This window comes from Chenopodium album, chromosome 26 (assembly GCF_948465745.1).
Source record: "Chenopodium album chromosome 26, dcCheAlbu1.1, whole genome shotgun sequence".
NCBI classification, from domain to species: Eukaryota; Viridiplantae; Streptophyta; class Magnoliopsida; order Caryophyllales; family Amaranthaceae; genus Chenopodium; species Chenopodium album.
Genome location: NC_137859.1, coordinates 1586432 through 1614156, shown reverse-complemented (window position 1 = coordinate 1614156; position 27725 = coordinate 1586432). Strand labels below are relative to the sequence as shown.

At 34.7% G+C, this 27725-nt stretch overlaps 3 protein-coding genes and 2 pseudogenes across 5 annotated transcripts; 2 read left to right on the top strand and 3 right to left on the bottom strand.

Moving 5' to 3' along the window:
- Window positions 1-2725: 2725 nt before the first annotated feature.
- On the bottom strand, window positions 2726-3697 carry LOC145618395 (uncharacterized). Its single transcript, XM_081673168.1, has one exon. It carries the CDS (start codon window positions 3596-3598, stop codon window positions 3023-3025), a length of 576 nt encoding a protein of 191 aa, XP_081529294.1. The 5' UTR covers window positions 3599-3697; the 3' UTR covers window positions 2726-3022.
- Window positions 3698-11182: 7485 nt separating this feature from the next.
- LOC145618212 (GDSL esterase/lipase At2g31550-like) lies at window positions 11183-14916 on the top strand (annotated as a pseudogene). The gene is made up of 3 exons (XR_014107871.1): window positions 11183-11807; window positions 12430-12691; window positions 14589-14916. The product of XR_014107871.1 is annotated as a GDSL esterase/lipase At2g31550-like (transcript).
- A 1210-nt stretch (window positions 14917-16126) lies between these two features.
- On the bottom strand, window positions 16127-18604 carry LOC145618259 (exocyst complex component EXO70B1-like). The gene has a single exon (XM_081673035.1). The coding sequence runs from the start codon at window positions 18376-18378 to the stop codon at window positions 16471-16473; it is 1908 nt and encodes a 635-aa protein (XP_081529161.1). The 5' UTR covers window positions 18379-18604; the 3' UTR covers window positions 16127-16470.
- A 1300-nt stretch (window positions 18605-19904) lies between these two features.
- Window positions 19905-20528, top strand: LOC145616337 (PRA1 family protein B3 pseudogene; annotated as a pseudogene).
- Window positions 20529-20978: 450 nt separating this feature from the next.
- Window positions 20979-27100, bottom strand: LOC145617656 (sorting nexin 2B-like). 2 transcript variants are annotated; one of them, XM_081672380.1, is made up of 6 exons: window positions 26952-27097; window positions 25693-26794; window positions 25371-25580; window positions 24889-25149; window positions 23329-23415; window positions 20979-21369 (listed from the first exon to the last, which is right to left on the bottom strand). In XM_081672380.1, exons 2-6 carry the CDS (start codon window positions 26755-26757, stop codon window positions 21289-21291), a joined length of 1704 nt encoding a protein of 567 aa, XP_081528506.1. In that variant the 5' UTR covers window positions 26758-26794; window positions 26952-27097; the 3' UTR covers window positions 20979-21288. The 2 variants fall into 2 exon arrangements, with proteins under 2 accessions (XP_081528506.1, XP_081528505.1); XM_081672379.1 differs by having other exon boundaries at window positions 25693-27100.
- Between the last annotated feature and the right edge of the window lie 625 nt (window positions 27101-27725).

Sequence of the window (27725 nt, the reverse complement as noted above, 5' to 3'; positions counted from 1 at the left end):
TTTAAAATAAATATGCTTGATGAGTGATTATTCAAGCAAAATCAAAATTATGCAAAATTAAATTAATTATTAGAGCATGCATGTCCAATTGTATATGATTTACTAACAAGTAACAACCAATCTAATTTTATCAAACATCAATTTTTTTTCCGGTATATATTAAGAGTCATATTATGACACTGATAATCTCAACTTTAGGGTGTCACCCTAAAACGAGTGAAAGTAATTGCAGCCGACAACCTGTAAATAAAAAATAAATGAACAAGCCCAATAGTTAATCGATTGTCAAACAAGGGTATTAGGTACACTTAAGCTTCCAAGCAATTATACAACAGTCCAGGAGGAAAGTACATACAAGGGGCTCGATTATGACCTGAGCTGGATAAAATTCAATTCATAGATCTTTCACACGTTTACATGTAAAGGCAGTATCATGTATTATGTGCATTTTGTGCATCATTACATCACAATACTAGTAACATTCTTTGTATTATTCAACTTGATGATTAATTAATTTGATTATCTATACTATATATTAAAAGGCGTTCCTAAGAACGTCGATGTGCCACGTAGGCTCATTTTTTGTTGCGCCACATCATCTTCACAATGTCTAATGATGACACATCATCACTCAAACAATGCCACATCACCCAAGCAACCAACATTATTGAATATAAAAACGTAAGGACAAGGAGGATCGAACCCTCAACCTCTTACAACAAGAGTAACCATTTCACCATCTAAGCCAATTTTCAAGTATGTTATCAACATGTAAAAAAAAATCATATAAATGCAAACCACAAGATTTAATTAAAATAAAATATACTAAAAAAAACTCAATTTTAGTTTGACAATGATAATTACAATTTTAAAAAGCCTTTTAAAAATTTTATTGATTGCACGTCAACAACAGTAACAACCGGGGCAACGCCCGGGCTACTCACTAGTTAACTATAATAATGTGCAAGAAATGTAATATACGGAACACAAAATTGGAAGCAATGATGAAGACAAACTCCTGAGTTATATTACACATCTACCACAATTATCTCCTCAGTAATATCTGTAAGACAGTAATTAACAATTTTGATGATCATACAAAATATCCATGTATTCATGCATATCATGTAATCTAATTACTAGCTATATATGATTAATCATTAACTTTATCATTAACACCTATTTGATCCAACCAAGGGGTTTATTTCGACCACCCCAATAAATATAAGTATGAATTTACATATATTTTTTGGATCAAGTGATTTGAGAACTTAATTATTTTCAAATTCAAAACTATAAAAGTACGGAGTATAAGAATTCATGCCTAGGCGGCTAGGCCTAGCACATAACTCAAATGCTTTGATGGAGGAATTTATATTCATACATGACTTATGTTGACATATAGACACAAGCACACGACGACATTATGCACTTGATCCCTGACCAAATCTCAATCCGGACAATAACTTTTAGTTCAATATTTGTGGGTTAGGCACATGAGAGTAAAGAGGAGGGTGAGAGAATCACTACTCCCGAGCACCTTTATCGATAATTGATAGTATTTGAACATCAAAATTGTAAGATCAGATGTAGAAACTTATTACCAAGTGAGCTAACAAATTGTTGAATTGGTATTAAGTGACACTTGTACCGTGCTACAATTTTTTTTATTTTGTCATTTTTATTTTTTTTAACAATAGGATTTGAAGTCAAAGAAGGATGAATGATGACGTTGGCGAAATCAAATATGACATATGGACTATAGAGTACAATATTTTGTACTATATCATCCCTACAACTATATCATCCAAATTTGTTGACATAAAATAATCACTTTTATATTACTTCGTATTTGTGATGCTAAAGAAGAAAGTTTAATTCTTAGCTTGATTAACGATGTCCTACTTTGATCTCAAGTACACCCTTCTTTTTTTCCTCCTCATAATTTCATTTGGCATGGCAACATTATTTTACTCATTTGGAGACTTAAATAAATGTATTTATTTGAGTACACATAATTCTATAAGTACTTAAAACCACCAAAATTAACATTGTAGTGAATATGACTCAAAAGTAGGGTACAGTGGGAATCAAAAGCCAGCTAAGGTTGGTGCATAATTATTATGCCTAATGTCAACAATGACTGAATTTGGCTAATAAGTGTGTTTGCATTGTTAAATTAATTAAACATTATGTTGACTAAAAAAAATAAAGAGTAAGAAATTAAAATGAGCATTTAAAGTTTCAGTTACAATGTATTGTCACAACCGAATTGAATTACGTATAATAAAATACTATATTGCAAAAATAGCTGTCTTTGCCTTGTGTACGTTAAACATCCAATCATGGGTTGAATAATGTATATACATATTTTTATTGGAAAAACAATGGAAGATGGAGAAATGAAAGACACATACAACTGAGATTCAAAGCATTCAAGTTAAGATAGATCCACCAAAAAATTAAAATTATTCATGTAAAATAATTTTAGATGCTTTATTTGACTTTAAAATTAGTATAACCATATGAAAGCTGCGATTGATTTAAAACATGACAATTAACTGTAAGTGTCGTGTTATGTTTTTTCAATGATCATTTTCTTCACTTGAATTGATTTTTTTTCCTATCAACATATGTTCAAGTGAGATTGAGTTAAGCTATCTGACATTAATACATTATACATAAAACGCAATTAATTAACTCTAAAAAAAATCAAGAATAAAATCCGAAGTTCTCTGTATTTTTCAACTTATGGTATGCTCAAATATTTTGAGCTCTCTTTAAGAATTACTTGTACAATAATAAATCCAAAGGTGCCAATATTACAAAGCACTCGGAGAAAAATTAAACCAAAATGTAATGTATCCACAATAAATTATATATAACTCCATCCTCAACACCTTGAAATTTTTGACAAGGAAAAAAAGAAAGGCTTTGCAATTTGCATATAATTGCAAATCTCAAATAAAGGAGTTTAGAGATAATAAAATTTTAATTTAATATATTTAAAAATAAAAATAAATCACAAATCTTCAGTAATAATTTCCAAATGAGGTTGCCAAATACCACTTTTACCCCTGCTGCTTCTTCTCCTTTGATGCTTCCCAGATTTAGATTTAATCTTCAAATTTGTTTCACAAACTACCACATTGCTAATATTTTCATGATCACCTTCTAATTTCGACAAATCTATACTCAAAACTTTATTATCGTTATCATTATCGTTATCATTATCGATACTCTTGGACTTAGTAAGCTCCTGATCATCGAGTTTTTGATCGTGAGTTATACTCTTAACCTTGTTTTTCTTAGACGAATTAGGTTTTTTAGAAGGCAATGAAGAATCCGGTAGCAAGAAATAGATGCTACCGCGTTTAAGCTCGGAATCGGAGGATAAAATCATGATTTTCCTAACCATATTACCTTGTGAACAAGGTTTGCTTAAGACATGGTTTGGATAATCTTGAAGAATTTCACCAGCCGTTACGCCGGCCCTTGTGATCTCTTCTACGTACCCGTTTAGATGAACGATTCGGATCAAGTCGAGTGCACCACATGGAAGTACACAAGCCAAACAACACCTTAAACTATTTCCCATTTTTAATTTTTGTCAAAAATTTAAATATTTTTGGATGATCAAATAAAATTTATTTGAAGGTGTTTTTTGGGGGGAGCTTTGAATTTTTTGATGTGGAAAGTGGCGATGAAGAGAGTTTCAAAAGTGGGGGTTTGAGAGGGTTATTATATAAGAGGACCAACCTTATATTATAATAATATAATATGATCTAACTGTATGCTATGATTATATTTTTATATAATAATGTTTTAGTTAATTTATGCTTCTAATAGTGTGATTATTGTCCTTGTTGTTGAAGTTTTTAACTACCAGATTAGGTTATTATTAGGAAGCTTATTACTTAAGGGGAGTACGTACTACCACTTGGCCGTCATGCTTCAAATTAAATTTAATCTCTCATTAACCTTGTTGTAAAGCAATAGTAATTTACTTTTTAATGTAGTAGTATGTATTACGTTTATATCTTTTAAGGTAAGTGTGCAAAACTTCGTGTAATATGTTTTTAAGGTAAAAAAGATAGCTTTACTTGCATTACCCCAAGCTGATAAAAAAAATATTATCTACGTATTTGAGACTGCGTACAATTAGTTCTGATCCTTAATTAATCCGGGCTACATATTATGCATAACTCGAAGCAGAGAAGTAAAGAATCGTATCTATATGGCACCAAGCTAATTAGGTAGCACGTGCATCACACATGCTTATAGAGATAAGAGCATAGTCTTCCATGTGCATATCAATATAATGTTGGTTCAACCTGATTATCTTATCAACAAGCTAGTATATATCACGTAATCACATATATATATATATATATAAGTCGGTAAAAAGATTTGCAATAACTTATGATGAGACACTAAATATTACATATATACTTGGTTAATACCCGGTAAATAAACTCTTCTGTGAAAAAAAACATAATTTATAAATCAATACTAAGCTATTGAAAATAAATAAATATGAAGAATGAAACATATTCAAAATGCCATTGGCCGTCTTACCCAAAATACAGCCTTTTCTTTTGATATGCAGATATGATGAATCAAATCTTACACTATTTCCTAATCAATGCAGCTCAAGCAAGGTAAAATTTTAAAATATTACAATTACTGCATAATTGTATATTATATAGTTTTAGAGTAGAATAAATGAAGTTGACTAGATAAGACAAGCCTTGAAACTCACAGCTGAACTTTATATAATAACTGAAATAAACCTATCTTAAATTAAATTTATATATTGTCATAGTTTTAGGGGCTAACACATGATCATATAATTACTTTACAACACAAACAAAGGGGTGCTCTGTTTTTGCTAATTAAGTTTATGATTTAATTAAGTTGGCCAAACATGTTGGGTGGCCCACACAACATGACCCATTACGATTAATCGCGAATATTGGCAGAGTTGCGCCGATCCTAACGATTTATTTTATTATTTTATCATTTTTTAGCTAGCTTAAGACTGCATTTTTAGAGGATAGAGAGAAAAAAAAATTAATTAATTAAAGTGAAATTCAAAATAGGCTGAAATTAGAGAATTAGGTACAATGATTAATTAGAGTGGACAGCCTTGTTTATGATGTAAACAACAACTTAGATAATGTTTAGGTTGCTAATTATATAGCATTACCTACTTTGGTGTTAGACCATGATGATTAAGAAGAAAAGACTTTTGTATGACCATCTTATTGGTATATATCGCCAAATTACTATATTATTGAGAATAGTGACGGTTTTAGCATCTATTATCAATAACTTCATGATAAAAATAACAATTATAATGTAGTATGTCATAATCAAAATACTTTATAAAAAAAATGTTTATAAATGTTGTCCTAATAATAATGCCATAAGTTATCTTTATGAGCTACAATTTTAGTGATTAAAAAAAAAAGTATATTCGTATTTATGTAAATTAAAGCTAAGTTGATCGAAGAAATAAATCAGACAATGTATGAGTTTGCACGACTAATCGACTATGCATGCAAAGGTCAACATAACCTTGATGTTGCAATTGATACATAGTGTGGCACACTATGCTAGTGCAAAATAGTGTCCTTAATTAGCGAATTGTGATTGCAATTTTGAAGAATGTGCTTAGTGTTCGGGCATTCGACACTCTTGTAGTCTTAAAAAGTTTTTGTCTTGCATACACCATTTTAAGTTTTTAACTGTCATCATATCTTATTACTAAGTCAAAGTAGTTCAATTCGGTCAAATTTAGGTTTTGAAAAAAAAACATACTCGTAATTCTTATTATTACAATAGTGATTTTGATAGTTATTATTTGAGTGCCTTCGTTCCAAATTAAAGTTCCAAGTCTCATGTTTCAAAAAATAAATAAATAAAATAAAAATAAATTCCAAGTCTTAAAAACATCCTAATTGAATCATGGAGTATTATTGTTCTTTGTTATGGTTTTTTTTTATAAAAAAATTCTTCGAATTATTTCCACATGTTTATTTTGTACTTCCACATTTTAGTATCTAAATATGCCAATCTAATGCATTAGCAGTTTAGAACTACCATCCAAAAAGAAAAATTCAGATCTGGATGTGAAAATTATTCAAGACCTAGTATTAATTTGCTGTATTTTATAGCACTTTACAATCATTTTACGTGGAAATCACATGATTATCTACTGTAATTTGCAGTAAATATATGCAAATTATTATAAATTATAGCCTCATTGTTTTGTTTTTGTTTTATTTTTGTAAAAATTGCATTCTACGTTTAGAATTCAATGGTTACATTTTTATGTTATTATGGAATCATCATAGAAGTAGATACTCTGCCTTAGCAATAATAATACAAGTAAGAATAATGCCCTGCTATTTTTGGACCACTTCTTCCCTGCTCTTTTGGACCACTTTACCGCGTAACAAGTACAATCCTTTTGTACTTTACCCTGCTTAATTCCATAGTTTATGCAATTTGTTTATGTTTTCAATTAGATTGCACGAGGATTTAATTTGTTAATTAACGATGTGATTAATTCATAAGTACGGGCGATAATTTCTTCGTATAAGTTGTTAATTATTTACATTTTAATGTTTACTTAAATTGAGATCGTGGAGATGCAAATTAAATCATGCATGCAAGTTGATGAACAGTTGCATCACTTGCATGTAGTTTACAACATTAACGACGAAGACCAGATTTTCAGTAAAGTTGAATAGTTTAATTAGTTGTATGAAATGTATAGATAAATTATGTTCCAAGCATGTATCGACTTTTTAACTAGGTAAAACCCTTGTGTTTTAATTTTGAGCTCGGCCATGCACATACAAGTTAGTAGAGTTTCATCCTAAAATTAATTGGTTCATTACATGTGGAGTAGCTCACTAATACACTAATAAGTTAGTAGTCAAGCTCTTTCTTATCCTTGTTCGCGCATGGTACAACAAACTTATCCCAATTCTCATTTAGGTCATTATCTTAATATAGCCTGCATTAGAGCATAATTGTAACCATACCGAAATTTTGTGAACTTCATTTAATGAGTTTACTGATAAAAGTAGTTGAGAAAGACCAACGATAACATATTTACTTAGAAGAGTGCTTAAATTAAGATAACATATAATTGTACCTGGATGTACGTTTCCATAATTTGTGGACTATAAATGTATGTATAAACAGTACTATTAGAAGATTAGTAACAGTCCAATTTGGCTATTCTTTTAAGACATCAACAACAAACTTGCCAATACAATATTTATAATTAGTAATTAATTGTACTTAATTAATCTTATTAGAGCAACAGATATCTTCTAATCATGATTCTACTGCTAGATACGAAGCTTCGTAGCATGTAGGTTTTAGGCACCGCCCTTAATTAAATCCGATTAAGTACTATATAATTTTGTTTAGATTAAGTCCTAAATTTGATTAAAAATTTTAGACTAACAAATTAAAATTATTGAAAAATTACAAGGGTATCTGCACGAGGAGTTTGAAATTATAATCAAAGAATCTAATTTATTGGTAAGTTTAATTTTAATATGAACCCTAATTGAAAACAAAATGTGTACTGAACGAGGGACCGAAGAAACTATAATTGAATAACGTGAGTATGTGAGTTAGTGTCTGTTTTGACACCAAAGTCTAGGTGGAAAATTGATTATATTATTATCTATCGTTTAAACCATATTATAATAATTGAATGAATTATTACTAATCATCACCATATTCTTATATTAGTTCCTTGTAACTTAAAGTACACTTTTTTTTGGTTCATAATAAAGTAAGCTTGATTATAGCCATACAAGTATGCATGCATAAGAATAAAAGAAAAGATTTTGTAAGCAAATACCCTATTTAATGTAAAGAGCGTTTTTTTTTTTTCCTTAGACTATAAGTTCGGATAATATTTAACAGGTTTTCCCTTCATCCCATAGTATGCATGTATAGTGTCATTGATGATATGGATTGTAAACATGACTAAATAAATAAGAAGTATGATATGAGATTGGCATACATATCATATCAAAGTCAAAGAAACAACGTACTCTTGATCGACATAATCATGTATGTCAAATGATCAACTCTACTAAAAGGTTAAACGAACTATGATTGAAACTTATTCACGTGTTAATATAATGGTATGATTCCGTAAGGGATAATGTTGGGGATTACTAGTGTTGTAGCTTATTGAAGAACACATGATCATTAAACAGCTCTTTCCTAGCTAGACCCTGCCATAACATAAAATTTCCCACCACTTACCCTTTTAACGCAAAGCTATACTAAATCAGACCAATACTAACTTAGATACTGTTTCGCTGGCAAACCATTTCTCAACTGCGCCTAATACATTGCATTCTAGCTTGTTTTTGATTAATTTCATCATTTCAATCACCTAACAAAATCCAACTAAATTACGCATTTACTATATAATATAATTGACTCATATTTTCAGATGAGTTTATTTCTTCTATAATCAATCAAATAAAACAAACACAAAAACGCGTATTCTGTTGGAAATAAATGCTAAAACTATACGTAATCATGATTTTGTGAATAGGTTCTTGTAATTTTGAGGCCTTGAGTATGTTATTAACTTGCCAAATTAAATGGGTTCACTTGTTGTTATATGATTAATAATATTTGCTCAATTCGATGGAATATTTCTGATTTTTGGTCAAATATCCGTACATTGTACCGAAATATGTAGTATTGTAGTGGGTAAGTTGAGGTCAATAATTTTTTTGCATCCGATAAGACTTGTGCGTTGTCCCCCCTCATAATCTCTTCATGATATTATAAGAAATCTAAGGGTACTTATGTAAATGCACATGCATGTGTTATGTGTGTAATTCAAGCACCCTACGAGGGTAAGCCTTTCTGTTCGATCTAATGGACAAGGTTTAGTTAAGTTGATCAAGATAAGAATCGAAAGAATTCATTAGTGTTAGATAATAATATCGCGTAAGGAACTGCTTCAATCAATACTCCTATTTTCATCCAACTCAGCTCCAATGTATACCAATGCAAACGAGTTGTTTATTTAACGATAAATTTGCACGAAATAATTAGATCTTATAAGATACTCTAAAATCCTAAAAGCATGAACACATGATCCTCAAAACTTGTAAACATGAACAGGTGAAATGTATAATCCCAGCCTACACGTAACACGTTATACAATACGAATATGACAAACAACACAATCAAATAAAACTTTGTATTATACACTTATACCTTGATGGACTACACTGGTAATATATAGAATTATTACTCGTATACAACAAAAAAATTAACAAAGGGAATAAATATAATCTGTCACTGTGCACATAGCATCAAAATTACAATAGATTTTTCAATCAAATCACATAAAAAGATCACATTGAGATTTTTTAGGGCCACTATACCTTGGAAATGTAGCTTAATTGTACTAAAATCCAAAATAATTATCCTTCTGATTTCTTGAACAAATTAAATTACAGTTATAATATGAAGATTTCGAGATCAAACCCATTATTTATGCAAATATGAGAATGTCTTAAGCTAAGCTAATCATACATACATGATACATGCAATTAGGTGAGTTAACCAAGTTGATGAAATAATTGATAATATATGAGGCACGCATGCAAGTATATGCATGTATGCATGCAGCCGGCCATTGATTTGGTGCAGTACATAGAATCAGTAACCACGCCTACCGAATCCTGATATGCACGAGTGAGCCAGCGAAAATCATGCTAATTTCTACTTCACAGATATCATCTTGCATACTTACACCTAACACGTACTCCTTTTTGGCTTGTTATTGATCAAGATATTTTATAAGATTTTTACCCCTGGTTTTGTGATGTTAAGAAAAAGTTGTCGCGTAGTAATCCAAGTTAGGTGTTGTTTATTGATTAAGACTAACTATGGTAGATTTCTTAAGGTAACCTTATCATCTTTTCTTAGTCGAATCTTCCCTCCTAGTGTTCAACGGCAAATTACCGTTCATGAAGAGAAAACCGCTACCATGGATGCCATGCCTAGATGCATTTTGAATAGAGCCAGTAGTGTCCTAACTCCTAATCAATGGTGGTCGTTCAATTGGTGGCTAGATTGATTGATGACTTGGTGAGTGTTGCTACAGAGATTATGTGGAAATAGGAGCCAAAAAAAAAAAAAAAAAAAAAAAAAAAAAAAAAAAAAAACAAAACTGCCTAAGCCCAACATGTGAACCAAGGAGGGAAGTTGAGAAAAGATAACAAAACAAGCCAGTCCAGGCCCAGGCCCAACAAAATCATCCAAATTAAATGAATCACAAACTTTTAAATAAAACGGATGTTCAGTAAATTACTGAACATCCGTTATAAAGTGACAATAAAATACGCAAAAGTTACACTAAAACGCACAAAAGTTACTCGACATATATAAGAGTTATTTATGCTTCATTGATAAATTTGACAAAAGTGACACTAAATTTGACAAAAGTGCACCCGATGTACAGTAAATTACTGAAAACCGGGTGTATACAAAAGTTTTCCTAAATGAATAACAACATGATAATTACACTCAAGTTGTGCATGCACTAAATCAGAACCTAAACCTAAATTAGGTTATACTTGCATGTACAGATGTACTCGTACAAAAGTAGTGTGCAAAACTAAATCTTATATTCCATATTTTGTGTACCAAGTCATTATGAAGTCAACCTTTTTTCCAACTCGAAAAACAGTTTATACACATATTTAAACAGTGACACATACGAGCACAATCAGACATGATACGAAGTACAGTACAAGTATTACGCAGAAGACTGGGAACCAAATTCAATAATGTAAGAGTGAAAAGGTACAATCTCTTCGGTTAATTTCTAGCATTTAAATTTGTTCCATTAATGAAATTGAGTGTCTGTTTCTAGCTGCTGCTTCAGAGTATAAATAAATCTATGTTACTTTGCTTACTCCTTTTATATCTTGACACATAAACTAAGCTATCTATATCTGCTTATAGAATATAGATGAATAATCTCTTCAAAGCTACAAAATTTATCCAATTCTTGCCATTTGTTCTTGAAAATATATTAAGGAGTATAAACTTTCTATAAATTCCCATCCCATTAACTATAATCTACACCATACATCAACACCCCAAAAACATGGCTCCAAACATTTACTCCATCTTCCTAATAACAATACTGTTGCAAGCCTTTTCCAATATTAATGCATGTCACAGCCCAAGCATTATTTCCTGCAATCCTCGTTTTTGGTGATTCAGCCGTGGATACCGGCAACAACAATTTCATTAATACCATTATATCACCAAATAGAGCTGATCATCCTCCTTATGGTAGAGACTTTCCTAGCCATAAGCCAACAGGTCGTTTCTCAAATGGGAAACTTGTCCCAGATTTCTTAGCTGATACACTAGACTTGAAAGAGAGCGTACCCCCATTTCTGGATCCCCATCTTTCAGACAAGGACCTGATTACTGGTGTGTGTTTTGGGTCTGCAGGGTCTGGGTTTGGTGATTTAACGAGTAAGACAACAAAAGCAATCCCAATGTCAAAGCAGGTTGAGTACTTCAAAAAGTATATAGAGAGAGTTACAAGGATTGTAGGGGAAAAGAAGGCTAAGGAGATCATAAGAAAAGCTTTAGTTGTTATAAATTCTGGGACTAATGACTTTGTGATCAATTACTATGACCTACCTACAAGAAGACTGCAGTACGATATAAATGGGTACCAAGATTTTGTTCTCGAAAGACTGCAGAGCTTTGTTGAGGTTTTAACTCTTTTCTTTACTCCGTTCTTTCCCATAAAAATACACAGATTCAATAAGGCATAAAAGGGGCAGAGGGTAATGGTAATAGGTTTTAGTGCAATTTTGCAATGAAAACATATCTCATGTCAAAGTACATGATAATACAATTTCATCTCCAATTATGTGTTTTACTACAAAAGGTTCCATTCTCACTCAACACCAGATCTAATTCATCTAAAATGGTTGGGTGGTAATAGAAATTCAGTGAGAAAAGCACATATTTGAGAATGTAGTTGCAGAATTATTGACACCCTAAGTTTTTTCTTACATACACAAACCAATTAACATAACACCGTCATACTATTCCGTGTGTGCTAAGACAATCTTAGATGCTGTGTCACAGGTTGCAGGTTGTAGCTGACCAATATATGACACATCAACTATAATTGTTTTAGTATGACAAGGAATAGACCTCAAATTGATTCAACAATTTATACGAATTTCTATAGCTTAGAGATGATCTTCTTTGGCCCAAACTTAACAGCTAATGACCCATTCAAATTAATATTTCAATATCTTATAATTCTACATGACAATAACAGTAGTTATAACACACTAGTTTCTCAAAAATCTGAAACTGCAGGAGGTGCATGAACTCGGATGCCGTACAATAATAGTAACTGGGCTACCTCCCATAGGTTGTCTTCCGATTCAAATGACAGCAAGATTTAAACTCCCAAATGAAAGGAAATGTTTGGAGGACCAGAATTCAGATGCCATGTTATACAACCAGAAACTAAAGAAACTCATACCTCATGCACAAGCTTCACTTCCGGGAACTAGGATACTGTATGCAGACGTATACACACCATTTAGCGACCTGGTAAAAAATCCAGAAGAGAATGGTAAGAAAATATAAGACAACATGAAGACCAAATATTGCATAAACAATATTAGTATTTTTTGTGGGCCCCAAAAAGGGAAAATACTTTTAAAAAGGCGGTAACTGGAAAAATGAAAATTTGCTGAAACAGTCCAAAAGATGGGGAAAAGGTTGAGAATAAGAGGGGGATGGGTTTTTAACACTTTTTACATCCCAAATTTCCCTTATTGTGCAGGGATAGAGACCGAGAATATGGTGATTGACCCCAAAACAGGATGATTGTTTACATGAGAAAGATAGAATACTTACATTACAAACATGAGTAGTTTGTTCAATATATCAATCAACATAACACATCACATCATACCAAATAACACACATGTGAATAGTAACATGGTTATCCATGGTTACTATATTGTCAAATCAATCATCATACCATATCATGTGTTCATTTCCATTACTATTGCCAAACCACATCACTATTGTTGTTACATCACACCACTATTTTATCCATATCACATCACTTATATAGCATAATTATACTTTTATGACATCACTATGGTCAAGTCACGTCATATTATGACATCACATCATTAAAAATGTACTTTTATAATATGACATCATTTTAGTCAAGTCACATCACTTCAATATACTTATATGACATCATTATATTTATATAACATCATCTTTATAGTCAAGTCACATCACATTATTACATATATACACTTATATAGCATCACTATATTGCGTGAATTTTGAAATAGAGTCCAACCTCATTCTTAGTACTTAATGTACATCTTTGTCGGTGTCTTATGGTTTCAAACCTCCTTATATGACCCCACGAGTCTCCCAATACATTCAGTTCATTTTTTAAAAAATTGTCAAAAATTGACCCGAAATTATGTATTATAGCCTTCAATTTTGGACAATTTTCCACTTATTTTGACCCGGAAATAAAAATTGCCGCGATGCTTATCATGTACCCTAATACACCCCGGGAGTCTATTTTGGTGGTTGCAACCATCCAATATGTCCTTAAACGGTCAATTTACCCGTTCGTAACTTGCACCGATTTCATAAACTCAAGCCTACCACGGACGTTTATGACAACATATAATGATCATATATGGTTTCAAACTGCATTATATGACCCCGAGATGTATCCCCTAGGGTGTCGACTTTTCGCCACCGGGCCCGAAATCTCCAAAATCCCTCAAAAAGCGTGGATTATAGCCTTCAATTTTGTAATTTTTTGACCTTTTTTTCGCCCGGAAATAAATATTGTCGAGATGTTTACCATAGTCCCTAATACCCTCCGGGAGTCCAATTGGGTGAGTGGAACCATCTAATTTGCCTTTAAACGGTCAATTTACCCGTTTTCGTACACACCTCTTGTATTGGCTATAAGCTTTCACGAGTCCTTTACGTAGCCAAATAATGGTCATATATGGGTCCAAACAATATTGTAAGACCTCGGGATGCATCCTGTAGTGTTTCGTGAAATTCCGACACCGGGTCTCGACACCTCCTAAATCGCTCCGATTTATAGCCTTCATATTTGGCTTTCGTATATCATATTTTCACCCGGCGAGATTATGCATCCAAGTACTTCCATGGCTTGCCAAAGGGCCTTGGGAGTCATAAATAGTGCCACATCTAAGAAACTATATCAGATATCTTAGCTCTTTTCCAACCATGACTAGGGTACGTTGATAATACTCCACACAAATCTTAATATCTTCAGCTTACAAAGGTAATGAAAAGAAAGGTACCAAATTTCAAGGGATTGTAACAGAAAGATGAGTCTAAAATTCAAATAGAGGCTAGGCAGAATCATCCTTTTCTTGTATACTAGACTTCTTTCGTGGTCTCAATATCTCAACATGAGATCTAATCCTTTCTAACACAATTGAGTGCAGGCTCTTCAGTTGGAGACACTTGAGCGATATAGACGTGGTAGCCTTAAACCTAACTAGTCGAGAAATTCCTTAAAGCAGATAATACTAGAAGCACTATGAAGCAAGAGAAATGCAATATGATGCGAGGGAGACGGAGGGGGTTCACCAACTGCTCTAGTAGATGTTTGCTTCCAGTTGGCTAATGCAGGGCCTCATAATCCAGAGGATCAAGCATGTACAAGGAGCAGATGAGTGGCCTTTCAGACAAATTCATAAATCATTTCTCAAAATGCAGAACCTGTGTCCGTAGACCAGAATTCAATATCTACATCCTAGTTACTTGACATGATCACCTCACCCACAAAATTGATTTTGGCCATGTTTGGTAATTAGCTGGTTGTATTAGCTAGTTTGACTAATTGATTGTACTAACTAGTTTGACTCTATATGTGTAAAAGTGTTTGGTAAATAGCTGTTCATTGTTAACTGTTTAGTATATGAAACAACTTATAAGCTAAATGTTCAATAAGCTAATTCAAGAATGCTCATGTTTTGAGCTTTTTCAAAAAGAGCTTTTTGAGTCTAAACAGCTCTTTTAATATAAGCTTTATACCAAACACTAAAATCAGATTTTTGATAATGGCCAAACCTCTAATAGGTTCAATAAGCAAAAAGCTCTTAACTAAACATATCTTATGATACTTAATTAACTACTCTATAGTCTATACTAGCCTTCTCGGGTCATATTATTCCTCTGCAAAGGCATTAATGATCATACTAGTCGTTCAAGCAAGTCAGTCAAGTCATTGGGGCTAAAAGCGCAATTAGCAATTGAATATCAATCAAGAATTTTAATAAGTTGTTAACACAATCTGGCCTTTGATATGATAGGTGCAGCCATGGGGATCAACTGCTAAAAAGGAAGATTTTGCATCAAGAGACATGGTCTGCAAGATTAAAATCCACTTACAAGCAACTGGACATACAATAATCTAGTTGACTTCAGCAAATGATATACAAAATCAACTGACTTAAGTAACAGCTGGCTATGCAGATGCTTTCTGAGCACTATACAGGCAAGATAGTGGAAACTAACCCGAGAACAGATGGTTGAGCACATGACCCTTTGAATTACACAGTTCTGCATTCCCGTATCTCCAATGTGTAGACTGTACCACAGACTGGTCACTTCGTAAGTGGTAAGATCCTACAAAATCAGCACACATGACTCAGGTTACACATAATGTAAAGGATTTATAGCTCCAGATTACAGACAAATTAATAGAATAGAGATGATTCAACTGAGATATCCATCTGCATGCAAGAAATAAGCATTTTTCTACCTGCTCTGTAACCCTCAATTTTCTGCATACAGATTCACAGCTTGTATGGTGAAGTAATACTCTGACAGCACTTACAGCAGCTCCATGACAGTATATCATCATCATAAGATAATTTAATGTTACAAAAATACAGACTTCCAAGTTCAATAGGTAATAACAGGCAAGTAGGAAATTAATTTTTGAAATGCAATTTCTTGCTAAGAATGCTAACATTAACGATCAAACAGATTCGATTATTCACAATTGTATATAAATGATCAACAATTGTCCTTTGTGAAAATAGAAATTGATAGAATAAAATTTGGCTTTCAAACAAGGTAAAGTAGTACATAAGGGCCAAATCACACATCTATACACCCCAGTGGAAAATCTACCAGCACGCCAAAATTTTACACTCCAACGGGAAACGACTAATTGATCACCAAAATTTTGGAAGAGACCTACCATTTCAATTCACATTTTCATAAATTGATACATTGTTCTAAACCAATACAAACTTGCTTACACTGTTCTACAAGGATACAAACAACATTTTCTGCTCATCAATTCACCACCGTCTTTCATCTCCTTCCACCATTACTATTACCCCGAAACAGCTCATTGTTAATCTGAGCCTCAACATCCTCGACACTATACTTGATATGTTTCTCAGGGTTCCTTCCCGCTTCTACAGAGTTCTGGAACCTTCCAATGAAGATCCGATAAGCAGGCAACAGATTTTGAATAACAGACATCTTCAAATCCTCCCTCAATTGATCATCAAACACAACCCATGAAGATTGAATCTTTAATATCTCCTCAAAGTAAGCATTGAACATCTTAAATCTTTCCTTCAACGGCCTCGAATTCTGGCCCTCATTAGCATTACTCCCACCTCCACTATCCACCTTCAAAACCCCAACCACCTTATTCCAAGTATTCCTCTGATAATTCATCTGAAACTGCCTAACTTTCACACTATGTTTTCGAATCCAATCTTCCCCTAACAACAACCCAAGCTCACTATCCTTAACCTTCTGGACAATGTACCTCCCATTATTCATCATAAACAAAGAACTCAAAGCAGCATCCTTATAAGTCTTTGATTTCGCCTCCAAATTACTCTCTAATAACTCCATAATCCACGCCATTTGGACCGACAACGAGCTCATCCCTGACATCCCTCGTTCCCTCTCCTCCTCAAACACCTGCTCCAACGTCTGCTGCGACTTACACGCAGCTCTAATATAATTCATCACATATCTAGTAATCGGATGAAGTCCGCCACCAGGCACCGGGTTTTTCGCCGGATCACGCCTTATCAAATTCTCCAATTCCATAAAAATCCCTCTAATTGCTTCCCCAACCCTCTTCCAAATTGCCACAGCTTCATTCCTCAGAAAAACACAATACTGATCAGAAAACAATATCTCAAACTCCGGAATCAAATCCCTCAGAGTCTCATAAACATCTAGCACCTTAAACAATCTCTCCGGAGACCGGCTCGAAATCGCGACCGCATCGGCGAAATTCAACAGCTGAATAGCCGAACCGCGGCAAACCTCCATGAAAGCAAAATCCGAAGTCGACGGAAAACCGAAGAAAATCCGATCACAGAGACGCCTCTCAGAAGGAAACAAAATCCGAAGAGAGAAAACCGCCGATTTACACCACCGCTCAATCTCATCCTCAAGCTCCGGCCATGGAAGCTTCTGGACTTCATCAGTACTCAATTTCTGTAACCCTAACCTCGACAAACTCTCTTCTAGAAACTCCCTCCGACACGCGCTGTACACGTGCGAACACTCTCTTCCGTACTCCACCACCACCATTCGCCTCGCAATTTCATGGAGATCGTTAATCGTCGACGCCGGTAAAGCGTCGATAATGATGTTAAAATCCGTCACCGGATGCGCCACCGGAATCTCACCTCCGCCGTCATCTCCGCCGTAACCTCCGCCGTCATCGGAGTCGGAATCAGACGATTCACGAGTCAAATCGAAGGAATCAGCACCTCGTTGAATCAAACCACGAAATTCCTCCTCAAGCTTGAAAATCGCCGATTGCAGCAGCTCATCTGCGCGATCCAGCGTCACGGCGAGCGCCTTGTTGTCGCGCGCAAGAGGAGCGAAGTCGCGGATTGTTGCGATCAGCTCGTCGAGAACTTCGAGGAAGGCGGAGGAATCAGCAGGGTCAAACCATAGTGGACGGTCAAAGGAGAGAGAATGAGAGATCTGAGATTCGAGTGAAGTTAAGCATTCTTCCAAAGTAGCAACCGCCGACGACGGTTTATCGACGGGTTTAGGGTGGTTTTCCGGCAACATATTGTCGGAAACCGGTGATAATTTATCGCGAGAAAATCGACCGTCGAAAGTGGAGAAAATGTTGAAAATATCGTCGGTCATAGAATTGGAATGACCGAGAGATTTCGCAATTTGGCGTGCAACTGCTATCAATTTCTCTTCTCCATTGATGTTGTTATCAGCCATAATTAAAAGATTAAGTATAAATAAATAGAATAAAATTGTGGTCACATCAAAAAAAGAAATTCGGACAAATTCAAAGTGAGATTTTAGTGGTAGTAGAATAATCAAAGTGAAAGTGTAAATTAGGGTTTATAATTGAAAAGATGAACGCGGAAATTGAAGGAATTGGGGAAGAATAATAAAAAGAGGAAAGTGTGAGGAAAATGAGAAAGAGACAGTTTTTTTTTTGGTTTTTTGTTTTTGGAGTTTGGTTTTGTTTTTTCGAGTTTTCCCACTGTTTTGGTGTTTTTTGTTGGCCGTGTAAAAAGGTAAGTTTACTGTTGTTTTCTTGTTTTTGGATAATGGTGTTTTAATATGATTGCTTAGTCAGCATTTTCTAGATGATTATGTGTTTATGGTACTCGTAGTAATTAATCTATTCTCCCTTCTTGTTCCCCTATAAAAATTGCGTCACAATGTACACGTGTTTGTTTATTATATGTGATCACGAATTCTCGATTACTACTTTTCAGGTTGAACTAGTGTATAGTACGAGCGATGCCCCGAGTTGTTAGTCTGTGTACTTCTTTAATTTAATAACTATGTTGACTACTTGTATATAGTTAGTGTATGTAGTGTTTGAGGCGTTGCCTCGGGTGTCACTTTTTTTAACATCATATGTATTTATATTCTAATCTTGTTAAAATTAATGAATTATATTACCTTTAATTTACTTAATAAATCAAAGGAATACATATAATATTATGTGAAATTTGAAACATTAATAGAGGTTGGTTGAGATGATAAATGTATTAACTATATGAATCGAAGGTTATGGGTTCAAACTGAAAGGTTGTCAATTTAGCCATTTTAAATCACCGCTAGCGCTAGCCCCTAATGTAAAAAGTCTCAAAATTTGATATTCATTTTGTTTTAGTCACACTAACTAGATCTTCATGCCTTAGGCCCTTTAAATTTAAACATAAACTTTTTGATTTTAACTTTAGGGTTAATTTCAAAATCTAGGTCTCCTTCAACGTGTTTAGAACAATCCTACTACAATGTGTGCATTGGAGACTGAGGACATGTTTAACTATTTTTGTAAAATGAGAGTAGTATTGAAGCTTAAAGCCTCAGTGATAAATATCAACGGGCCAGGCTCAAAAGCCCAAACATGTTCTGACACAACCCAAGGATCAAACTTGGGCCTAAGTAGCATAGCACAACAGTTGGCCCATACAACTTTGCTTGTTGTCTCTTTATGAGTTCTGAAGCAACATTTGCAAGTTGGTGCAGTGGTCAACCTTTTACATGCATGCTTTCATACTGATGCTGTGATGCAGATGCAATATTTGAGTTGTAACTGATGCCACAAGCAAAGGGAGATAAGTTACCATTTCTGCAATCAACCATTTTTCAAGCCTTTTTCACGTTATAATTCCTGCATTAATCAACAACCTTTTAAGAATACTACTTTCAATACTTTCATACATTTATATCAACAAGTCTTAGCTCAAGTTTTTGCTTCTGCAACATCATATTCATATCCCATGTCCTCTCCTCTGTTACTCCAGATCCCAAAGAGTGTTTCTCTATCTCCCCCATTCCGCAACTTTATCTCTCGCATTGGCAATTCGATCTACCATGCATACTCTCGACAACGTCCATGGTCAGAACTCTTTGAATATGCTGCATGTTCTCGTCCTCATTCGATCTCTGATGCCACAACAAGGATTCGTAAGAATCTTTCCTATTTCGGGATCAACTACCTTACACTCCTTGGTGGCGTGCTTGCTTTTTCTCTATTGTCTCACCCACTCTCCCTCATTACTCTCCTACTACTCCTTTCTGCTTGGATCTTTTTTTACTTCTTTAAACCATCTGAGCAGCCATTGATCATCTTTGGCCGCACACTATCAAACAGTGAAATACTAGCAATCTTGGTGAGCGCCACAATTGTTGTGATGTTCTTTACCAGTGTTGCATCTTTGCTGATTTATGCTACACTAATTAGTGGGGCTATTGTGTGTCTTCACGGTGCTTTCAGAGATCCAGCAGATCTATTTCTCGACGCACAAGATGGAACTTCTTCGTCCAGTTTTTTTTCTATTGCTAATGCTGCTTCAATCACATCGGCTCATGCCTCTATGCGTGATGCTGTTTCCATAGTCTAGAATCTAATTTCAGATCTCATTATCTCAATGCTTCTCAGTTGTGAGGGTAGTAGTACGTGTAAGCTTTATTAGATGTAAGAGTTGATAAGCCCAACATCATTAAGAAAAAAAAAAAAAAGAGTTGACCCATACTTCATGTTATTATAGGTCTCATTTCTATTCTATAAGTTCTAAATAATACAGTAGGTTCTGTAAGTTAATTTTTTTTAACTTTTCCATCACCCTTTAAAATGACTATTTCGCCTTGATTCTACAAAAATGACCACAGCAAATAGTACTAAAAATCGTTTCACAGCAAAGCACGCAGTTGCAATATTAGTAACAGGTTTGACTTCCCTTCATAACGGGGTAGAAAAATCTAGCCAAAGAAGGCAATAACGAATCCACAAGTAATCAACTACCAACAATATACGAAGTACATCTCAACACTGAAAGTAAAACACAATGGAATTGATCAGAATGCCCTTGTTGAAAATCAGGCCATCCTTGTAATTTCTTATTAGTATGTCAGATGTTCAAAATGCAATCAGGCTAAAAAAATAATCCTGCCATGCGTGGAACTTTTTTTTTTTACAGGGATTACAGAACAAATTCCAGTGAACACATCAACTGATCTGAGTTCCTAAAAGCTATATTATGGGCTCCCATTTTTCTGTGTGTGATATGAACTTGTTTTGTCCTTGATTAGACAGTGGGAAGAAAAAATATGGAAGACACAAGAAGAAACTCTTTTTTGCGTTACAGCTATATACTCTTACACTTAGGAACTATCTTTCACATATCCTCTGGTATCTTCTGCAACCTTCGACCACAGATTAGCCATTTTCTCAGCAGAGCTTACCTAATCAAATCACAACAGTAAAAATTGTCTCAGACAATAACTTCGCATGGCAGTTAAGATGTAAGAGCAAAAGACAGCGTGAATTTAGTCATCCAGATCACCAACTTAAATACCCAAAAAACAAAAAACTAAAAAAAAGAAGAAGATATATGAGTTGTGTCACAACTCACAAAAACTACATGCAACTATTTTCCTGTACTCTAATATGCTACTCTGAGTGTATATTTGTATTGTGTGTGTGTGTTGGTGAGTGAGATAGAGAGGTTAACCTCACATATCAACAGGAGCAATTCTACCTCTTCTGATGCCTATAAAAATAACAGAAGAGTAGTAGGCATAATCACCGCCATGGCCCACATCACACCCCTGCCATAACAAAAGCAACTCCAAAAGCCCTTTACCAACAGCTACCTCCTATGGAAGGCAAAAGGGCAACAACATTGAATTATATAGCCATTCGCCATCCCAAAACTCATTTACTGCCTATACCATCAACACCACATCATTAGTTATGTAATCTACGGCCCCCACCAGGCAATCAATATGATCAATAACATACTCCGTAATCCACATTCATATGATTACATCCTCTAACAAGAAAAAGAATGTCCTTTCAAAGTGAAAGGGGATAGGTGAAAAAACAGGTGCTCAGGCTGGTACAAAGAGCAACCTCTGGTTGGACATAGAGAGACAAACAGATCATGTGCTCATCTTTGCAGAATTGGAGCAAATCAAACAAAGTATAAAGCAATCTTGAAACAAATGGGTATATTGGGTATGATGAGGGAAAAATAATTCATTTGTATCCTCGAATCAGAGCAGCAGACAGAAGTAAACATCCAACACAAAAAAACATTTACCTCTTTATTAAGGAAAAGATTGTCTACAAGAGTACCCAAAAAAATTTACCTCTTTATTAAGAGAAGATTGTCTACATGTACGGTCATCTGTTGAATTCTGTGAAAACTGCTGCATTCTTCCTCTTACTACTAGACGTCTAGAACTAGTAGCTAGTCTATACTACTTGCTAGTTGGCTACTTATCAATAATGCTTTGGACAATGAATCTACAAGCAGAAACCTCTTCCTCTAAACTCTGGTCTTCACAACTCTAACGGTGAGCAGGGATCAAAAGAATCCAAAAAACCCTTTTCTATCTTTAATTGTGAGATCCGACGTTGAGTCAAATTCTCGTCTTCTCGAGACTTGTCTTGAGAATTGAAACTTCAATTAGAGACTCCATGAGTCCCAAACTTTCACTCAAAATAATATTCATTACATAATTTAGAGTAAACAAAGAAAAGATGATCTGGCCAAGATTTCGCAGTCCCTCATCCATGTGCTGCTTTGTTCAGGTGAGGATTTTTTTACAGGACCTAACTGCTTCTGAAAACAAAGAGTGAAAGGCCCTTACAATGAAAGTCCTCTCAATTTATCATCTCTCTCCTAAACATTACCCATATGAGCTCCCCATTGTCGAAGCTATTAAATTATGTAAACTAGATCTCCTGTATCCACCAGCAGGGGGAATAGGGGATCCACAAAGGTTATTTATTGACTTAAGTTCAAACAATTTGCATCACCGAAAGAACTATTCTTCCCCTGCAATAAAAATTTCTGCTTCATACCCACTAATCAGAAACAATCTCCTCTGCTCAACAATAGAGCAATTATATCTCTCAACAGTATCAGAAACTTTCATCCCACCCAGTTACTAAAGTGATTGTACCTTTTCACAGGGTTCAAGAAATACCCTCTCAGCAGTGAGGAGGGTATGACTACCTAGTGTGCATCTGAAATCCAAAATGTGCACTAAGTGATACATTTTGAGTTTCTGAAACATAATTTAGCCCATGCAAAGCAAGACAGACAAGGAGTAATAAAACAGAGTATCATTACACTCAACAAAGAACTATAACAAAATCAAAATTACACATTACAAGGAATAACAAGGGCCTACCTGATCATTTACAAACCCCTTCAACATTTTCAGAAAATCAGTATGTTTTTCCCTTTCGAGTCTTTCAAGTTCAGTCCTATTATTTTCCTGCAGATATACCAGCATTGTTTTAGTTTCAACAATATTATGCTTAGGGAAACAGTAGCACTACAAGCAATTTACCCCCAACTTTGTTACAGAAAATTAAATTGAGAGCATATATCTACCTGGGCTGAATATTTGGAAACTTAAAAAAGAGTCAACAACCCCGAGCCACAAGTTGGTAACAATTTTTAACACACATAATCAATCATTATATGCCACAATTTTTTTTGTTTCGCAGGAGCACTATCTGCATGAAGCACACATCCAACAAAATTCTCTAGACTATCATGGTGTACTCTGCAAAATTCTTTAGCTGTGACATCCCAAAAACCCACAGACTGCATATTTCACATGGATAGTGTTTTATGGTATGGATATCCTTTATCTCTTTAACTAAACAAGCCCTCTAAAGAGTACAGCCAGTATAAATCTTACTGACAAACAAAACAGATGCAGATCAGAAATCATAACACAAAATACCATCAAACTGAAATGGGCCACATAGTGTTTTATACAATATGATTAGTCAATAACTTCATAAAAAACCACCATATCACACCAAGATTCCTAGTGATATAAATTATAGCTTCAGAAATCATTGGCCATCCAAAAATTTCAACTACAGAACTATAACTCTAATCAATAATTGGTACATTAGGAGACATTGACCAGCATTTGCCTCTAGAAACCTTTAATTCTCCAGCCCTAGTACCATCTTCACCATGTCTGAGAGCATTGTTACTAGATAGAATGGTAAATAACATCACAATTTAAACCTGCTTCTCCAATAAAAGACCACAAAAAGACTTCCAAATTTCAATTTTCAACCATGACCACAAGCAACATACCCAGATAGATAATCCACATCAACCTCCTTCTCCAGGACAGGACCACAAAGCGAATTTAAAATTCATTGCTTCTCTTCATCATTGGTTCCAAGTTCCAACCCCACCTTACGGCATACAAGTCATTTAAAATCTTAACTACTTTTCATCAATGGTTACAAGTTTACAACACCAACTTTACTACCTACAAGTCCACATTCCAAATTGAATCAAAGTGGGCAAGAGGTAACTACACCATCGATCATAGAGCATCAATTAGAAGTTCTTAATCTAGACCAAGCCTATCACAACTATTTAAACAGAATAGAAGCATCACTTGCTGAAACAATCAGCTAGACCACAGCTGCAATGCACTAAAAACAGTAGTTACCAAAAAAAAAAAAAAAATCATGAAAATGCACTCAATATATCTAAAGGGGAAATGATTAGACACTCTGGAAGCTGTTAAATAGCTGAAGCCACATAAAAATAAGCAAGATGTTTGATTCAAAGGGCACCATGCAAAGTTTGTATGTTAAGCAACAAGCTACAGATACAACATGCACTACTGTATGCAATGCTAGTTCATATGGAAATTGTTTAAATCCAATGAGCAACTTAACTTGGACCATGATTTAGACTGATTCCATACCTTGATTCGTTCATACTCTCTGACTGCATAGTTTTTCGAGTCTTCAGTGATTCTCATGGTTTCCTTTAACTCTTCCAACTTGTGATTTCTGGTCTTATCGCCACCAAAGACTCTAGATGATGCAGCCTCAAGTTTGTCAGCCTTCGATTGCAAAGAGGATACCTCTGATAGAAGTGTCTGAACAGTTAACAATGCATTTGCACGATCTGAATATGCATTGTGAGCAGCTAACATAGCTCCAAGATATCCATGAAGGGTTTCCTGTAAAACACAAAAATAAGCAAGTTATCAGCATAATTCTAAGCACTTTAATTGTACAAAATCTACAATTGGAATGATATTTTCTAGATAAAGTTTATGCATTGCAACGTCAGTATATAGACACCAGAGAACAGCCTTTATATGTCCAAAATTGATTGTCAAGCAAAACCCCAAAAAAGTAACCGCAATAAGCATTAATGAAAAGGCAGAATAGGAAATACCAGGTTCTTCACTGTTTTAGCATTTAACTCCCTATACATTCTGCTGCCTCTGACAGTAGCTGTTGCTATGTTCTTCATTTCAGCAGCACGTTTCCTTTGAGTATCAAGAATTGCTGCCTCATTCTCAAATTTTGTCAGCTTGATAAATGATAACCCCAACTCTCCCATTGTATCTCCCATATCATGCTGAGCTTTGACAAGCGATTCAGCCTGTAAATAATTAGATAGCTAAGCATTAGGAAAGGAAGACTTCTGCAAATCATTATAAATGAAAGTGTGAGAAACCAACGAGTAACAAAAGAAGTTGAAAATGCAAATTGACCTGCTTAGAAACATCCGTGATGCGGGTTTCGAAATCAAAGAGCTTCTCTTTCTTCTCCATGAACTCCTTGTCTTCTTCAACAGCTGGTGGCCTCGAATTTCCCCAGTCATTTGTGACAGACTGCTTTAGCTCTTTAAACAACCTCAGCAAATCCCTACCTCCTTTAGCAGGCTGAACCGCCTCATGTGGAATGACAACACTCCTAGAATCCCCAAATAATTGTTTTGGTAAATTAACAGCCCCATCTAGCATCCTTGATGCTACATCCGTGCTCGTGGACAGGGGAAGCTTCCCCTGCACTTGCAAAAACATTTTCAACTCTTCACTCGTCCTAATGACAGGATGAGCAGCTAATTTCCTCAAATACTTCTCCAATGCCACTCTTCTCTGCTCAACAAACTCCTGCTTGTGCATAACTTGACTCTCCACCACACTCTTATCAGGCCTAGGAGGTATAAAAAACCCTCTATAAGACTCCGATAACCTATCCGCTAATGTCACGACATCCCTAAACCTCCTTCTAACATTAAACTCCGACCCACCAAACCCACGCATATTAGTCTTTGTAGTGATCAAATAAGTCACATAAGTATTCCCCCCAGGAACAATCGAATTCGACGATAACTCCTGCTCTTTCTGGGGGTTCGAAACCTTAATATTCAAATAATCAGAACCCAAAGAGCTCAACGAATCCGAACTACTACCCGAATTCACTTTCGGACTCCCAACCCCATTAGCACCCCCACCATTAACTCCCCCAGTAATTGGACTATCAGACACATCAGAATAATCAGAATCCTCAAAATGCGAGCTAAAATCAACATCTTTATTTCTAATTTGATCCTCCTCTTGTAGAGGAGACAACAATGGATCTGAATCAACAGGTTCCGCCACAATCGAGGACGATAAAGGATGATTATTATGCGAATCAGACAAAGCAGTTAAAGCACTCTTATAATTAGCAAACGATTTAGAAGATGATAATGGATCATCCAAAACTAGGGTTTCCATTTCTTCATTAGGAGCAAGAGGATGGGCTCCCTCTTCATTCTCAGAGCCCATCATTTTCTTCCCAACTAATCACCTTATCCTCCAAATCAAACTTCAATCAAAAAAAAAAAAAAAAAAATCAACAAAATCAAAATCCAAAAAAACCCTAAATTCCACAAAATTTCCAAATCAATCAAAACAACTACAATCAACTGAAATTCAAAAATTAATGCGACAATGAGAGATCAGTGAGCTGCGAGATTACGAACCAGGAGAGAGAAACAGAGAATTAAGCCGGATTATTGAGGAGAGAGAGAAAGTTCGCCGGAAAAAGACGATTGACGGCGGAAGAACGGAGGTTAGAGAAGGTGGTGCATTGAAATTCCGGTGGATTTTAATTTTATTAAAGGAGAGAGAAAATTTAAGGCGTATAAAGACGACGACCCGCGAAGAAGTTAGCACTTGACATGATAGACAGACTATTGATTACAAAATAGTACTTGTACCTTTTTCTAACTCATATTAATAAGATTTAGGATTATTTTTTGTTTTTTTTGGCAATGTGGATGATTTTTTGGGTTTTGATTCGTTTGTGGTAGTTGCTTCTTTTGAATACACACGTTACAAGTAACTAATCGGTTCACTCTCTATACTAAAAAGAGATTAGGTTAAGCGTGGTTTGATTATATATTTGTGAGTGAGTATAAAATGAAATTTAAAATACTTTATGTTAAGATTTTATTTCTTATCCTCGATCGTAATTAGGGTAATGCCTTTTCTTTTCTTTACTTTGATTTAAAATGCAATCAATTTGTTAGGGTAGCCTATCATGAAAATTGAAACATATGCTCTTGTAATTCATGAAATTAGGTAATTATTGAAGAAGGATTGATCTAACTTTAAGATGGATGATCATGTTGATTTACCTGTAGTCATCTTGATGATTTCCTATATAGTCTAGGCTAACCTCCTAATGTATGGGTTGATTCATTAATGAATAAAATCCATTTTTATCGAGACAATTATGATACCCCTAAACGATT

Excerpts from the sequence above, each read along its gene's own strand:
- LOC145618259 (XM_081673035.1), bottom strand. The coding sequence starts at position 18,378 with ATGGCTGATAACAACATCAATGGAGAAGAGAAATTGATAGCAGTTGCA.
- LOC145618395 (XM_081673168.1), bottom strand. The coding sequence starts at position 3,598 with ATGGGAAATAGTTTAAGGTGTTGTTTGGCTTGTGTACTTCCATGTGGT.
- LOC145617656 (XM_081672379.1), bottom strand. The coding sequence starts at position 26,757 with ATGATGGGCTCTGAGAATGAAGAGGGAGCCCATCCTCTTGCTCCTAAT. Across the intron at positions 25,581-25,692 it reads TCACGGATGTTTCTAAGCAG|GCTGAATCGCTTGTCAAAGC; the intron begins GTCAATTTGCAT and ends AATTATTTACAG. Across the intron at positions 23,416-24,888 it reads GAGAGTATGAACGAATCAAG|GAAAATAATAGGACTGAACT; the intron begins GTATGGAATCAG and ends GTATATCTGCAG.